A 16132-nucleotide genomic window follows, 5' to 3' on the forward strand; every position below is an offset into this window, starting at 1 on the left:
CCATCTGCTTTTGTAATTATAATTGAATGAGCCCCATGTAAACTAGACGGTCTCCCCGCCTATAAAGGAAAACCTTGAAAGTCAGTCATGCTTGTTTTGTCATTCTCACATTTCCTGATTTACAGTTAATTAAACAAATCTATAAGCACTAACATTTTTCAGCAGCTTCAGTCCTCACCATGTAAAGAAATGCTCTGTATGCTTCACACGTCTGCAGCTACATCATAGTAAAAGCCCTCAAGCTGTTCTGCTTTCATGAGAAATCTTCATAGGGGAAACTTTTGATTTTGAGTAGCCTAAGAGAGGACATGCAAAAATATTACACAAAACCCTCAATCAGAAGGGAAAATGACGAATGGAAATTAAAAAAACAAAACAAAACAGGAAGTGATAACAAAATAGCTATTGCTGATAATTTTCCATTTAAAAAATTCTGTTTTCTTCTTATGGTGAAGATTTTGGACGCATAAAAGTCACAATTATCCTTATGTCCACTGTAGCCTATATGAACATCTTCAGAAGCACGTGTCTACACCACAGCTGTATTTTCACCCGTCTTTGGGGAATCCCTCATCGATGTAGTACAGTAGACAGTGGTTCACATGTGTTTTATCACAGTACGACAGTTCTGACTGCATTTACTATATGTTGAGATAATATTGCACAAACCACATTGTATTTAGTTCTAAAGTTTGACGCTTTGTTATGCCTCATATTGTATTGTATTGTATTGTATTGTATTATTGATTTACATCCACTAGAGGGCTGTAAGTCGTCATTTAATGGGTGAGAGAGTCAGAGGAAGTAAATAAAGCATATCAACAGTAGTAATTAAATAGGCTAGTGCATCTAAGATGGGTGGAGTCACCGTGATAAAGTGTCATCACCCTCAGGAAACTCTGATATCATTTTCCATCCTTCTTTGATATTTCTATTTCATCTCACCATTTCCTCTATTGAAGGTGTCCATCCTGTCCCACGCTCATAAAGTGGCACATCAGCTATTTTGGTATTCTGCTATCTTATTTGTCACACTGGGTTTCCTTTGTGTCTCTCAAATTAAACTATGATTCATTAAGGATCGCACCATTTGGCTCGGTTTACATCACCCTGAAAATGCTGCACAATTTTACTGCAGCAATCTAAGTTCCCACTGTATTACCATGGCATGTGTCATTACAGGCCATGAAACACAACAGGGATTTCTCCATTGTGAGTTAAACACCGGACAGTAGGCCTACAGTACTGGTTCTCAATAACCAACTGCTATTTTTATTTTCTCATTCAATGTCACATGGTATTCTACAGTAGGCTACATCCTGTCCACCGTTATTTCAATAAAACACAATCCTACCAAAGTCAGTAACAAGTCAGGGCATGTTTCTTGCTGCTGTGCTATGTGACCATTGCCATTTGTACAGATGTCCTCCTACCACAGGTGTCATTTTGTCTGTGATGACACATACCTGAACCAAAACTCATCCTGTTTTGCTGCCACGAAACTTTCCCCCCGTGAAGTGCTAACAGAGAAAGTGAAACCACAGCTACTGACCTCAACTTAGAATTTAGACAGAGGTGGGAATTTTCAAGAAGTGCAAATAATAAACAACATCTGATGACATTTAGCAACTACTAAATGAACTGTGACATTTGTTCTCCTTTCACCATCTGTCAGGTGAGATAATGCTGATTATTTAAATAGAAATACATGGCTAATAATATTATATTAAATGATATAGAATTAGGTAATATTAAAGGTGTCTTTTCATCTCTGTAGTTTCTGGTCTTATTAACTTTTCCCACAAAGCTTTTAATGGAAGAAGTGTACAGAGATACATGGTCAAAATCTAGCTACCCTAACCCTAAAAGTTGTAATATATAAATGCTAAATTCATAAATCCTATTATTGTGTGCTAATTGGTCTAATCAACCCTTATTCACATTCTGTACATTACCCTACTCCAGATGAATTATAAGTGTAGTACTTAACAACATGTTATGTAAAGTCATGTGAAGAAAATCTGCAGAAAATCTGGGGAAAATTTGAAAAACAGCAAGGCAGCACAAAGTCTTATTAAAGTCTCAAAATAAATAAGGAACTTAATGATTCACCCTGAAAAGAATGTCAGTTCTTCAATCCTTCCTTTTCTCCCTGATAGTGAGACTTGTTCCTTCTTTTTGTGTCAATGTGGTTAGTAGCTAGAATAAAAGGGCCAGCCCCAAGATGCAGATAGAATCTGGGCTTGCTATTTGCTTTCAGCACTACAGTAACATACAGGGGGAAGTACCACTTGGATTCCTCTTTGTTCAATAGATACTCAGGGCACGGTAGAACACCCTCACACATCTAGACGTCCTCATCATATGCACAGACTGAGCTCAGGAAGCGTACGCGCACACTTTGCTTTGGTGCACAGCAGAGGAAACTCAGGACTTACACATTCGTCAGCTCTTATCATCTGTCTTCCTGCTCTCCCCAGGCTCAGGCAACTCTGAGCGCTGCCGTCGGACTGACAATGCCACAGCATATCCAGCATTCCCTGACTCACGTCCTCCTCTTGTGGGCCACCATCCTCTCCATTGTTCAAGTTGCATTCATCATCTTCTTCTTCACAGCTGGACATCACAGCCGGGTGAGACAGATTGAATTTTCAGTCTTACTGTAAGGTCATTTACAGTGAGGTTTAAACTTTATAACCTTGTGTCAATACGCCTTCAGCAGGCCTCTCACTTTTGAATGATTGAGACAATGTAGAGTATGGAAGATGACTGTGAGCGCTGGTATGTTAAAATACCTGAGCTGTACTTCTGTTCTTTCTTTCTTTTTTCTTTAAATATGTTTATCAAATTTTCAAGAGATAATCAGGAACCCCTATGACAAAACAAACAAACATACATTTGGCTCACATACATCAGATTCAGATTCGCTTCTGTTCTTTCTTGTGGTTTTGATAGTAGCTCAGCAGGTGACAGAGACACCTCTGTCTGTGGTCTACAGCTGCATACCGACCCCTGTCACTCTACGGCAGAAAATCCAGAGCTGATACAAAACAACACAACATAGAAAACAATAATTTATAGATACTGCATATTTAGCATTATGCTTGACTTCTATGAAAATGTGTTACAATGGTTAGCTCAAGTATTTTACAGGGGAATCCCTGCAATAGACGTTGCTTTGTGTTACAAAAATAACTTTCAAATACCATGTGGCTTAATATTATCAACAATTTGACAGTTTGATCAAACTACATTCACCAGCACTTACTATCTTCTTGCAATATTTGTTATACAGTAAGCCTATTTTGTTTCCTTCTCCAGTGTCAGAACTGTGCTGGAGAAGCAGAGTACAAAAAGCATTACCAGATAAACAATGCAACTTCGGTAAGATAACCACAGCTTCGAAGTTTGTGTTTTTACTGTTGGCCTGATTGTTGTTGTGCTATGTTTATGAATGTGATTAGGATGAAATATTTTTTTGTTGTTGTTTGCTTGTTTGGTCTTTTTTGCTTTATTTTTCTGTACTTTTGAAACTCCAGTATTCCAGATATGCAAATCCAGTATCTCACATGCCTTCTGTTTCTTCTGCGTTAGTGTCAGTCAGTCTAACCGCTCTCCTCATCTGTTGGAGGAAGCACAGTGACGTCATTGCCACATTCGGGGAAATGCCACTAAACTGAAATGTTGTGTCTTTATTTTCCCTCTGAAGTTTATGCACAATCTATTTTGCTCTCACTTTTAAGCTGGAGAAACCTGTTTCATCACCGTGTGAAACACACATAAAATAAAAGCGGCTTCTGTTTTGCTGATCTGTGAGTCACTGTGGGAGCCATGCTGGCACCACATTACATGTTCATATTTTGAGATTGAGATTTTCTTTTCTCCTCTTTTCTTTCCTTTTTCTACAGCCCACCTCTAAGCCCAACCGCCCCTTTGGCAAAATGCTGACCTATGAGATCACTTATGGTAAAGCTGACCTATTTAATGTATTTCCAAACCCATAATGTTTGATATTGTACTTAATATATAATAAAACATTTTTTCTCCCAAGTCGAAGAAAATCCCAACAGACCATTATGGCGTGCAAAGGAAGGAGATACAGACCTGATCGCAGAAGAAGGAGAAGCTCTTACCATACATAAAGACGGATACTACTTGCTGATTCTTCAGGTGACACTGAAATCTCCATGCAAAGACAGTCAAACAGTCTCGTTGAAGTGGAAGGGAAAAGACCTCTTGCAGGGCTGGATCAATAACAAGACATGCAGCACAGGCCTCCTCAGCAAAGCAGAGTCGCTGTCTGCTGGAGGAGAACTGGAGGTCCACCCGAAAACTCTACCTATTGATAATATTGCATATTTAACCTACATGAATGTCATCTTCATGAGCAGGCCTTGATGCAGCTCTGATAAGCTCTTCCTCTGCAGGACCCAATGACCCTAGTGAGATGCAATGATGGTATGAACTGGGCAAAAGCCTCACCTCACCCCTTCAAATTCTGGTCTATTAAAAATAAAACTCCACACCAAGAGAATTTACACTGATTCAATGTCCAGTTGTTTTGGTCAGTAAACAAAATATACCATGCAGCAGTTCCAGGATTCTTCAAGGGTGGAAGTCATCACTACAAATCTGTTTCTCTGCTCTTGTTCTTGATGGAGGACTTTTGTTTTTTTATATATATAATTCAAACTATTTAGCTGTAGTACCATGCCAGTGGTCCAAATGAATCAGTCTTACTTTCTTTGTTGGAGTCTCTTACATTGGAAATGTGTCATAGTTCACTCCAAGAATGTATAGCTCCTAATAGCTACTCGATGATGTTTTAAACTGTATGAATTACATATTTATGTTGTATTTATTTATTGGACCATCAATACACACAGTATGCAGGAATATACTGTATTTAACCCCCTTAAAATCCACCGGCCTGAAGGTTGCGTTGCTTCCATTGCATGCTGGGCCTGCCGGTGGGCCAGCAGGTTTTAAGGGATTAACAAAACTCCATGTACATGTCAGACAATAACCCATGAATGTATGTCACTGTGTGACATTGTCTAACATGCATTATATTGTCAGTAAGTCTCTGGAAAGTATATGCAGTGATTTCTTTATCAGTTATTGCAATGATAATGTATATCAAGTGTTAAAAAAAGTTCGGACTTATACATATCTATATTTTCTCAAAACATCATAGTGTGAATTTATTTTTTCTAATCTGTGACAAACTAACAAAGAGGATTCATTTCTTTATTAACAATGTCAAAGTAAGAAGCCGAGTTGCCTGCAGATGTTAGTGTCTATTTTCAGGATCAGGATTTGATATGAAAAGTGAAATGATTTGACAGGACTGACTTCCGATTCCTCTTCACTACTTGCATCACACATAATGAGACATGAAATCACGAGTCATGGTGGTTTATGTGGAAAGTTTCACGTGTGAAGAGATGTTGAAAGAAATATCTGGTTTTGTAAATGATTTTCACTGTTGCTTGTGTCCCTGGTAATGTGCATATTTCCAGTATGATTATGCTCCTTTTTTTTTTTTTAATGGCATTTGCATTTGCCCTTGAAGCTATTCAACATACAGTATTTTTCATCTGACTACATCAACATAACTACCCCCTTGTAATACATTTTGAATTAAAATCTATATCTACTTTATGCCGCTTCTTGTTTTTTGTTTGTTTGTTTAAATAATATGTGAAGTGAGTGAAACTACGGTGATGAATTAAAGCTTTTGACTGAGTCACTTTCAAGACCCTGGAGAAAAAGTGAAAGTGAGAGAGCACAAGGTCACTGTGGGACCCCGCAATTATTGAATCACTAATAAGCAGATGCAGCGGGACCCTCCCTGCTCTGTGCTCTCGAAGAATATGCCCACCAGATTCTGAAAAACCAAAACCAACCCAACTCTGCTCTTTATCCAAACATCAGGCAGCATATCTACTGACCTACATCAACACAATAAACAGTTAAAGGTCACTGGAACATGATATTAGTCATTACAAACAAGCAAGATACATAATTTCCAACTTATATGTTTCATCTGAAAACTCTTCCAACCTCAGCCCCATAGTCCCATATCTCTGCATACCACTCGCTGTATTAGCTGCTGCCACCACAGCTTTCGGTTACACCATGGAGAAGGTCCGAGATGTTGAGTTTGAATGCAGATAACAGACCTACCCGGTTACCGCCCACTCTGTCTGTCATCTATTAGAAACATTTGCATAGATTGTTTTGTCCCTGCCCTGGCTTCCCACACTACACCATCACTGTGAGATCTTGTGTACGTTGTCACCCTGTAATCATTGAGAAACACACTTTTTCAAGCACTGCTGTTATTTGTCAGTGGTTTTCGGTGACTGATAAGTCACTGCGGGCTTGTATCGCATCATGATACAAGAAATGAGGCAAGATTTCTGTTACACAGAGCAAAATCAAAACCAAACCACCCGATTTCAAACCTTGCAGACATTATACACTATCAATCCTATGAGAACAAGATTTGGGTTTCTTTTATCAAACTGAACAAAACAAACCACCTGCTTTCAGATAATTAACATATCATCACTCCACTGTTCTCTACTTGATCTAGAGGCAAACACAAGGGGACAGCATTTAGCTGCGTACCAAGCCCACCTCTTTCACTTTTACTTTTCTTATTTAAAAAAAAAAAGTTGCTCTAAGCATCACGTACTGTACAAAGAAGCCTTCTACAAAAATCTGGTGGTTTGTTTCCAAATTTGCGTGTAGACACATGACAGCATCTCTGGAGATTAATATCTTGACAGCACAGCTCAGCTGTTTCACTGGAACATGTTTGTTTCGTATGTTGAATTGTGAATAATTAGTTTGTGATTAAAGCCTGTTATACTCTCATCCCACACACATTCTCTGTAAAAGTCACGTCTAGACCAAAGTTAAGGCTGAGAGAAAGAAAAAAAGGACAAATACATGAAACTCAACCACACAGCTGATACATCTCCCCCTCTTTTGTTACTACTGTCTCTCTCACACATTGCAGGTCAGCCACCGCTGGAAGATAATGACTCACACACACACACACACGTATGAGAAGCAGCGAACTTTAAAATGATTCAGAATCGAGGTCAAGTCATTCATGGGTTTATTGGGTTTGACGGATAATTTGTTTACCATATGTTTGCCAGATTCTAGACTGTAACTACAGCCTAAACTCTCACTGTTTTACAGGGTTGAACAAAACACAAACACACGGCAAAGGGAAAATGAGTGTGATGTTCGCTTAAGTTCCACTCCCACCTGTGAACACACTTACATACACACATAGAGAAAGAGAGAGTCCTACACCGCAGTGCATTTTCACCAGTCATTGCTACCTAGGTCTGGGGTTGGAAAGTGAGTCAGGCAATCTGCCGCTGACACCCCTCCACCACCTTCCCCCACCCCAGCGGCCCCCACTGCCACTTCCTCCCAGGTTTACAAATATACAACTCTGTGGGTGTTTTTCAAGAGCGGCTTCTTCGAACAGTCACAGCTGAAGGGAAAGAGCACCAGGGACTGCATGAGAGCTACGTATGACACACACGCACTCACAGAAGCCTCAAAGAGTGATGAGGCTTTTGTACGACGGCATATGTCAGCATGCACGCCTGTCGCCATGGTGACGAAGTGAAAGCATTCAGCATTCCATTACAGTAAAAGGTAAACATGTTGATGTGAACATCATGCACCTTCGTCATAGAGGTAACCCTAACTGCTGCACTGCAAAATCCACTATTATAGCATGTCCTCATTGTTTGACTGTGGCAATAAAAAATAAAAAACCCTTCTGTACAGTGTGAGTCGTGTGGTCGGGCTGAGTTGGTGTGACTTTCGATGCTACTGAGACCCCTCAGCAAAGGCTCCTGCACCTGTAAGAGCAGGAAATGAGCTGAGTTGAGCTACTTACTGGCCTGAGAGAGCTTGACACAACCAGCAGACTTTTTTTTCTTTTCTTTTCGTTTTTTTAATATACAGTACATGATCTTTGTTTATTTTTTTGTTATATATTGTACATAAATACAGCAGAATCAAAACAATCGTGTCAGTAAAAGAATAAATTAATAATGTGCAGAAACGTTAGCTACAGCAAGAATAAAAATATACATGTTTTTTTTTAATTTTAGCACAGTGCCTATGTATACGGAATAACAATATGAAATTTAGAAAAACTGATCCATGTGAATATACGATATGAAACAATATATAAAACGTGCCTCCATTATTGCACCGCACACTTTCATTGCACTCTGAGCCCAAGGAGGTTTCGCACCTTCAGCTCTTGCTGAAGTTGCGGACCTGCTTTTACATTACAAAGAATCACAATTAATCCCTGAGAAGATTATACCATCTTATAGTTATTCTTACTCCAAAGTGATGGAGATGATTATCAGTGTGATGTTTATATCATATATGCACCAAAGACATTCTCATAGGATCCATGTCGCTCAATCTTTGTGGTGCTGCTGACATTAACATAAATTGAATCGTCTTTTTCAAGGTAAAACACTCCACCCAGATAACTGTTGGAGCGCCATATGGGATCATGTGCTTTGGAGTATGTCCTGGACTGCAGCAGGGTGATTTCATCAGGATACTTTACAGTATGTTTAACAACAGAATGGTGGAATACATTATTATTTCTGAAGAAAACCTTTGTATAAACAAAGTAAAAACCCGTCTTCTGGATGATAAGAGCTCCATTATCCTTATCGTAGGTCATTTCATAGACGAGGGGTTCAGAGACTATGCTCCATGCCATGATGTGTGGTTTATGGACTACATCGTGACCATCTGAAGAAAATAAGAAGACAACAGCAGTGAGGTCTAATGATTTTAAATTACAACAACTCCTGTGACAATTGGAAAAACTTGATTTGCTGCCCTATTAATCTACTGAACATAAAAATGTGTGATGGTCATGACAACAACTCTGCTCTCACCTGTCAGATGTGCAACTGGTTTGGATGGAGCAATATCATAACCAGGCGGCGCAGTGGGAACAAGATCAGCACCTGTGTGAGGAACACAGACAGTGTCTCTAATGTGGATTAAGTAACAGTTAGTTATTCACTTAAGTGACCTCGGTAAAAGGTGCTGAGACGTACCTCCGCTTTGCTTCGAGGACCAGGCTGAGGCGTCCTGCAATGCAAAGAAACAAACAAAAAAAAACATTCAGCTATGTGCGTCGTGTGCATGCATGTTTTGCGAACATGCACCACACGTATGCAGGTGCAATCATGACCTTTATATCAGGTCTTCTCATTATAAAACCTATATTGCAATTACAGGCTACTTTTTTTCTATGGTTTAATCTTTCTGCATAAGTAAGTAGGACAGGTCTGTGTTTCTGGTAACGGGCAAAGGTTAGATGACAGGAAGTAGACCACTTCCTTCTCTACACCATGCCCTGCTTTTACAGCTCATGTACCTTTCTGCGCTTCACCGTGTCAGACCAAGAACACTATGTCCCCTTCCCCCTCCCCCTCCCCCCAAACCCATGAATGTTGCCTTTACATGAGGGAAACTAGAGGCTGAGTCACGATACGAAGAAAGTAGTGACCATCATGGAAAATTAACTGTCCCCCCGCCCCTCTTGGGTACGTCAATGAAGTTCTTATTAAATGGTCCGGATATTAAATTTACTTCTCCATCTCTGTTCCACTTTCTTGCCCATGATAGTGAAATAATTTCACTGTCAGCAGTTTTTGGAGGGAAACAATCCTTCAAATATTTGGAGTAAATGTCAGTCTTGTTTCTGTCCTTCGCTTTTACTTATGGATACGCATTTTGTCTTGCATCACAAAACAAATAAATAATGAGAAATAAGAAGCTCTGAGATGTGGCCCTGCTTTAATCTGACCAAATGCCAAAGACCAGAACTCCATCGTGAAACTTTGGCAGAATCTGTGATCAAAAAACAAACTGCTGGACAGGAAATACTTCGGCTTTGATTGAAGAAGTAAAGCAGCAAACACGGAAATACTAATATCAAGAAATGTGACTGTGACTATTTCTTCCTTGTATTGTACATTTCACTGATAAAACTCACAGTGTTGAAATTTTACACCCACAGAGTAATTTTCTCATCACCAATACAGTTTGTGAAAATATTTCTTGACATTGTTTTATGTTCCAAGGTCACTCTGATATTTCCGTCTATACATGGTACCTCACTAGCGTCTATACAATGTGAATTTACTTTAAGTAATTATACTTGTGCATTTCAGTAGATACATAAGACTCATGGAAACAAAGAGTTCAGTTGAGAGCGTGACTGAAAGAGAAAGGGTGAGACAAAAAAAGACTGGTGAAAGTGAAAATGAGCTTGTTAAAGCTGAATGAGATCTCATGAGGGCAGTGACATTCAGAATCGTGATGAAACAAAAAAGCACAAACCGTGACATTCATTTTTGGGTGAAGCAGCAGGATTGAATAGGAAGTAATAGACACAGATATTTGATACTCACAGATTCCTTTTGGTACAGATTGTAGAGGAGGCAGGCTTCTATGGCTATGCCGCACAACGCCACGCTCACTAGCAAGAACAGCAGGGTCTGTGCTGGCCCTATTTGCTGTTTCCTCTGCCCCAGCCTGGGTGGCAATGGAGGCCTCGTGGTATGGGTGTCCACCATAAACACAGGGGGATGCTCATCCTTGGCCATACCAGCAGCGCTCTGTCTGTAAGTGGAGAAAAAAAAAGAGTCTAAGTATCCTCAAGAAGTTGTCAGAAGGCGCAGCTTCAAAGGGGACTGTGGAAACTTAAGACCTGAGAGACGGAGAAGTGTGAAGAAGCAACAAAATGGGTGGGCTCACTTGCGGTTGGTTCAAGTGGAGATGGCTGATAAGTAGTCAGATGCAGAACAGACTCAGATTCAGAAAGCTTGAGCTGTATCACACCTTCAAAAAGGGGGCCGTCCGAGATGCGGTGGACCTGTCTGTCTGCACTCGTCAGCTGCAAACATTGAAACGACACTCGCTGGTGTCAGTACTTCTAACACAGATGCAAAAACCTGACCAGCGATCAGTGACAAAACCTCAAGGTAGATGGCAACAAAAGGGAGACACAGCTAGATGCAAGCAAGCTCCCCTTTAAACCCTCCCACTTCACTGTAAAAGCAGTGTTGAAACATCTCATTCACACTTCCTCTCTTGCTTACACACTGTCTGTGGGTTGTCTCACGCGTGATTGCAACAGTTATGACCCAAAATGTATTGCAAGATTAAAATCTCAGCCGCTTATCTTATTATTTTGTGGAAAATGTTTATCTTGTGTGCCTTGTTGTTGCAGTGGAGTGTGCAGAGCTGTGAGTCATGTGTTGGGGCCAGTGTGATTAAATCATTTACAAATGCTAATTGTGATGAGCTGATACGACACAGGTTATTCATCTCGTAAAGAAATGTGGTTTTATGTGATAATTGGAAGTGAACAAAACTTCTGCAGCTACAGGCCTTGTGAGAAATTATTTCTAATGCATCAGCAGTAAAGGCTCTGGAAGGACTGCATGCTTACATACCACAGTACTTTGTATTGATAAATAACATACAGCTTCTGTTTACTGGATTCCTCGACACCAAATGGATTCAGAGTTAATGTAGGAGGTGAAGGAGGAAGTTCAGCTTCTAAACATTTGGATGACATTTGATAAAGTGGCTGTTGTATAGGCGTGAGATCAGTGATTAACAGTTTACTTTGGTAATTGTCATTTCTGGTTTTTATTTCCAAGTAACTTACCTTGTGGGTTCCATGTTTTTTGTTTGTTTGTTTTTGGTCTCCCGGTTTTTGTTCTACTTTAATACATCCTTCTCATCTTTTATCAATCTTTTTTTTTTTTTTTTTTAATCTTTTCACTTTGTTGTTGTCTGCATTTGGATCCCTAACTAAACTTACACTTTCAAAACCTGTCCTGCATGTAGATTTAAAAACATCAAACACATACATCACTATTGCAAAATCCTGCCACTGACACATGGACCAACACCCACAATCCTATCAAGGTTACGGCCTAGATTTTGCCTGCTTTCACCCACAGCGCCACCTAAAGGATATAATAGGACATGACAAGTACATTTGCAGTAATTCCTTAGAGGTAATCAGTAGAGTAAATATAAATACCAATTTTTATACATTATACAATTATAAAGAAGGGTTAAAAAGAAGTTTTTAAATGTGATGAAATTATATTAAAAAAATGCAAAGTACCTCTTTCTAACTGTGCAGGGCTTTATCCTCCAGGTGTTAACAGATCCTGTTGCACCTTGACACCTTCTGCTTTTCAGTTTTGCATGTGGAGCTCTATTGGTCGACACAGGTACTGACTCCACTCATTCAGCTTTTGATCAAGGAAGCGGTGACTGTCAGGCTCCTCTCCCCAGTATGAAAGAAAGTGACCTACAGAGTGGCTGTTTTATTTTGCACAAAGTGGAGTAAATGGACTATGCTCTGCCAGCGTACGATGAAAGATCAGGATGTGTCTGCACAGCTGTGTTTGCTGGCATGTGTTATTCTGAGTGTGGACTTGACTTTGGGTTTGGGGACAAATCATGGCATGACATTTACATTTCTGTTGCCTGCTGGCACCACAGAGTGTTTTTACCAAACCACCACGGAGAACGGCAGCATGGAAGTTGAATATCAGGTTAACACACTTTTCTATCTATCTTTCTCTTTCTTGTCCGTCTTGTAGTGACAGTAACAGTGTAGTATTGAGTTTGACCTTTTGGATTTGTTTATTTAAGTTTGTGAATCATCGAACGCCTAACTGAAAGAAAAAAACAACTGAACAGTGTGGACTTTGTACCTGCTTGCAGAGAGATAAGAACCTTCACTTCTGCTGCTGAAGACGCTCAAATGAGACATGAGGAAAAGCACACAAAAAATATATACAGCTGGTTCCAAAGGCACTGCAAAAATACATGTATAAAGTATTCAACATCCATCAGGAAGCAGCACAAACTCACTTGTACACAACTAAAACATGTTAGATCCAGCAAAATGAATTGCAAAATTCAATTCAATTCAATTCAAACAAAGGCAAACGTGTCTCAAGTCACTCATCATGTGTCATCAAGTGTCCTTGAGTGACTTTATGGTCATGACCTTTGCATTGCTGCTATCTCACCTCAGCCTGTGCATGTGTCACAGTATCAGTCAGGATACAAAGGAGCCATTAGGCACCACAGTCGTCGGGCATCTTCACCGGAGCAGCTGACACACGATGCTGTGCGGATGTGGAGGTCTCTGTCTGTTTCTCCTGCTGTTGTGTGATGTAGAGCTTAACTTTGAGACACAACAACAGATCATGCATTGACTGCATTGATTCTCTCAGGTTCAATGCATCCATACAGCTCTTTAACTAAAGGTCTAAGTGGGGGCAGTGCCCTACATTGAGGTAAATAATTTCCAGACCCAAGCTGTTGTATTGTTACCAGAGTGTTAGCTTTGTTGCTCCTCAACTCAGTGCACTATCAGGCCTTTCATTTAAATTTCAGACAGCCGTTGGCCCGCATGGCCTGATTAAAGCCTGAGCCTGCGAGCTGTGCGTCTGGAATGAAAATGAGAAGATAACAGTGGATATGTGAGTGGATTCTGAGTAACCTGGATATTCCAGACATTACTTGACTGACCTCTTGCCCCTGTGCGTTAACCTCTCTTACAGGTGATTGCTGGTTCAGGCCTGGACGTCGGCTTTGCCCTCATCTCGCCCAGCGGACACAAACTGGTCTCTGACTTCAGGCAATCCGACGGCATCCATGTGTGGGTCACCTAAATGTTTCTGTTTGATGTGATGCTCCATCTCTTTGTTTTTTTGTTACCAATTAACCACCTCTTGCATAAAAACACTCTACAGTTTTGTCAGGTCAGGTTGTGATCAAAAACCACCAGTTTCTGTACTTTCATGAAGGTTATTCCCCCCACCCCTTCTCCCAACAGTGTGGATGCCACAGTGGATGGAGACTACCGGCTGTGTTTCGACAACAGCTTCAGTAAGCTGTCAGAGAAGATGGTGTTCTTTGAGGTGATCATTTACAGCCAGGGCGGCACAGTCGGGGGCAGAGAGGAGTGGGCAGACATGGTCGCCACAGAGGACAGCACGACCTACAAACTGGAGGACGTCAGGGTGAGAGAGGGAAAACACAAAGAGCTTGTTACATCCGCCACAGCTATGATTTCCCTCCAAACACCACTTGATTTATCCAGAGCCATTCTTTTTCATGTCTCTTTCTCTCTCTCTGTCGGTCTTTCATCTCCTCCCCCCTCCAGGCCAGGATGGAGTTTGTGTACCAGCAACTGGAGAGGACCCGGCAGATCCAGGCCTCGCTGCGGGCCTTTGAGGCGAGGGACCGTTACCTTCTGGAGGACAACCTGTGGCGGGTGTCCTTCTGGTCCTGCCTCAACCTGCTCGTCATGCTCGCCGTGGCCTCCATGCAGATCTACACCCTGCGAGGCCTGTTCGATGGCACCAAGAAGACCCGTACATAGTCACAGCAGAACTGTTTGTAGCTATAACCTCCAGCTCAGGGCAGAGAGTGGGGGCCTCCTCCACTGGCACTGACTTTCCCCATGATTTGGAGGGAAAGTGTTTTAACACATTTGGAAAACTCATTCTACATGCACTGGGAACTTTTTTGTTGTTGTAGTGTGCAAAAAGTATTGGGTAAATGCTGAGGAATTCTACTCACATAGGTTTATGTAACAATCACACACACACACACACACACACAAAATAACCCTCAGCAATGATATTTGTGATTAGCTAGAAAACCAAAGGTGTTCTCAATGTTGTTTTATTGAGTTTCAGTTATTACATCTTATCAAACCAGAAGCTGAACAATAAACCAAAGCAACAACAATATCTGAAATCTCTCCTAAGACTGTATAAAATCATTTTTAACGGGCCTCGAGCTGTTTCACAACTAGGCCTACAATTTTTACTGGGATAAATATGACAAGGACAAACAACCTCCCTAATTGGTTTCTCCATCTGGAGGTCAAATGGGCAGAAAACAGGGAAGTTGCTTTTTTGTTTGGTACGCAATAGACTAAGATTGATTGCGTACTCAGATTTTCTCACACCATTGAGGAACTTACTAAGGCCGCTCAGCTTCTTTCACCATCATTTACATTCTGGGTTGTAAATCTCCTCCACCACTTGAAAGGCATTTTTTCTGTCATCACAGGCCAGATGCTGTGATAATAAACTCCCAGTCAAACTGCCCCTGTCTTAGTATCTAGTCATTTATCTCTGAGAGTTAAACCACATCATCGTAAAAATCTGTCTTTTTCAGTCCATTGGGGAACTGTGTGACAAAGGTGAAACTAGATATCTGCATTAAGTCATAGTTGACCCTGTTGCAGCTTGGTGCTCAAAGACATTTTAGATAACACTCACTCTAGACACAATAAATTACTTCGGTTTAAAGTTTGATACCTCCATAATATAATAGTGTACATTTCACTGAGAGTAGGCCTGTAACAATATTTTTGGAGCTTTTGGAGCAAACTTGAAATTGGAAGTACTTCTTCTGTGATCTCAATGATGTTGTTGATGGAAGTCAATTTCGTGTCCACTTCAAAGCCGGTCGAGGTCACCACTGGTTTCGTCGAGGAGCCGGGCGCCTGTTCAGGAACAATCAGCCAATGTTAATGTCTTAGCCATGCACTCTGACAGCCAAAGCCACAGGATCCACTCATTGTCAGTCAGAGGGACTATCCTCCACTTTCACTGGAGGGATGTGAACTAATGCAGCAGCTCTACAAGGTTAACATTTAAATAAAGACTGCTTTTTACACTGTTTGCACTGAAGATTTGAGGTTTATTTAGCAAAAATCTATCTTTAAGGATGTTAGGGAACATGAAGTAACCCCTTCTTTTACTGCCTGTATTATAAAATCAACCTGTACTTATATTTTACTACTACATACAGCACTGAATCAGCGTTGATCTTGTTCATTGCTTTGGTTCAATGTGAAAACCAGGCGGTGAGTGAATTCTTAAACAAGGAAAGTCGACTACTTCTATGAGAAGGTGCTCGGTCTGTAGTTCATCACTATACATACGGTGAGGTACAACGGAGACTACTGTTTGAGCAACGCCTCTCTCCA

General features: G+C 40.7%; 4 protein-coding genes across 7 annotated transcripts in view; 2 read left to right on the forward strand and 2 right to left on the reverse strand.

The window, feature by feature from the left end:
• The first annotated feature begins 2333 nt into the window (after window positions 1-2333).
• tnfsf18 (TNF superfamily member 18) lies at window positions 2334-4667 on the forward strand. The gene is made up of 4 exons (XM_085785594.1): window positions 2334-2654; window positions 3322-3384; window positions 3909-3966; window positions 4052-4667. The coding sequence occupies exons 1-4, from the start codon at window positions 2517-2519 to the stop codon at window positions 4396-4398; spliced, it is 606 nt and encodes a 201-aa protein (XP_085641720.1). The 5' UTR covers window positions 2334-2516; the 3' UTR covers window positions 4399-4667.
• A 3337-nt stretch (window positions 4668-8004) lies between these two features.
• Window positions 8005-12370, reverse strand: tnfsf14a (TNF superfamily member 14a). 3 transcript variants are annotated; one of them, XM_085784034.1, is made up of 5 exons: window positions 12230-12370; window positions 10497-10707; window positions 9135-9168; window positions 8970-9041; window positions 8005-8820 (listed from the first exon to the last, which is right to left on the reverse strand). In XM_085784034.1, the coding sequence occupies exons 2-5, from the start codon at window positions 10689-10691 to the stop codon at window positions 8429-8431; spliced, it is 693 nt and encodes a 230-aa protein (XP_085640160.1). In that variant the 5' UTR covers window positions 10692-10707; window positions 12230-12370; the 3' UTR covers window positions 8005-8428. The 3 variants fall into 3 exon arrangements, with proteins under 3 accessions (XP_085640160.1, XP_085640161.1, XP_085640162.1); XM_085784035.1 differs by lacking the exon at window positions 12230-12370 and adding an exon at window positions 10843-10974; XM_085784036.1 differs by lacking the exon at window positions 12230-12370 and adding an exon at window positions 10843-10960 and having other exon boundaries at window positions 10497-10703.
• Window positions 12369-14743, forward strand: tmed1a (transmembrane p24 trafficking protein 1a). The gene is made up of 4 exons (XM_085784033.1): window positions 12369-12665; window positions 13686-13783; window positions 13961-14147; window positions 14291-14743. The coding sequence occupies exons 1-4, from the start codon at window positions 12465-12467 to the stop codon at window positions 14507-14509; spliced, it is 705 nt and encodes a 234-aa protein (XP_085640159.1). The 5' UTR covers window positions 12369-12464; the 3' UTR covers window positions 14510-14743.
• A 38-nt stretch (window positions 14744-14781) lies between these two features.
• dnm2a (dynamin 2a) overlaps window positions 14782-16132 on the reverse strand; it is a 28807-nt gene continuing 27456 nt past the window's right edge. For both annotated transcript variants that reach the window (XM_085784025.1, XM_085784021.1), the window contains one exon: window positions 14782-15646. In XM_085784025.1, coding sequence (XP_085640151.1) covers window positions 15616-15646 — 31 coding nt within the window. In that variant the 3' untranslated portion in view covers window positions 14782-15615. The remainder of the gene's footprint in view (window positions 15647-16132) is intronic.

Source organism: Trachurus japonicus, chromosome 8 (assembly GCF_045865225.1).
Source record: "Trachurus japonicus isolate A0001 chromosome 8, Traja_1.0".
Classification (NCBI taxonomy): domain Eukaryota; kingdom Metazoa; phylum Chordata; class Actinopteri; order Carangiformes; family Carangidae; genus Trachurus; species Trachurus japonicus.

Excerpts from the sequence above, each read along its gene's own strand:
- tnfsf18 (XM_085785594.1), top strand. The coding sequence starts at position 2,517 with ATGCCACAGCATATCCAGCATTCCCTGACTCACGTCCTCCTCTTGTGG. Across the intron at positions 2,655-3,321 it reads TGAGACAGATTGAATTTTCA|TGTCAGAACTGTGCTGGAGA; the intron begins GTCTTACTGTAA and ends TTCCTTCTCCAG. Across the intron at positions 3,967-4,051 it reads GACCTATGAGATCACTTATG|TCGAAGAAAATCCCAACAGA; the intron begins GTAAAGCTGACC and ends TTTTCTCCCAAG.
- tnfsf14a (XM_085784034.1), bottom strand. The coding sequence starts at position 10,691 with ATGGCCAAGGATGAGCATCCCCCTGTGTTTATGGTGGACACCCATACC. Across the intron at positions 9,169-10,496 it reads ATCTGTACCAAAAGGAATCT|GACGCCTCAGCCTGGTCCTC; the intron begins GTGAGTATCAAA and ends TTTGCATTGCAG. Across the intron at positions 9,042-9,134 it reads GTCCTCGAAGCAAAGCGGAG|GTGCTGATCTTGTTCCCACT; the intron begins GTACGTCTCAGC and ends TTCCTCACACAG.
- tmed1a (XM_085784033.1), top strand. The coding sequence starts at position 12,465 with ATGCTCTGCCAGCGTACGATGAAAGATCAGGATGTGTCTGCACAGCTG. Across the intron at positions 12,666-13,685 it reads GCATGGAAGTTGAATATCAG|GTGATTGCTGGTTCAGGCCT; the intron begins GTTAACACACTT and ends CCTCTCTTACAG. Across the intron at positions 13,784-13,960 it reads CAATCCGACGGCATCCATGT|TGTGGATGCCACAGTGGATG; the intron begins GTGGGTCACCTA and ends TTCTCCCAACAG.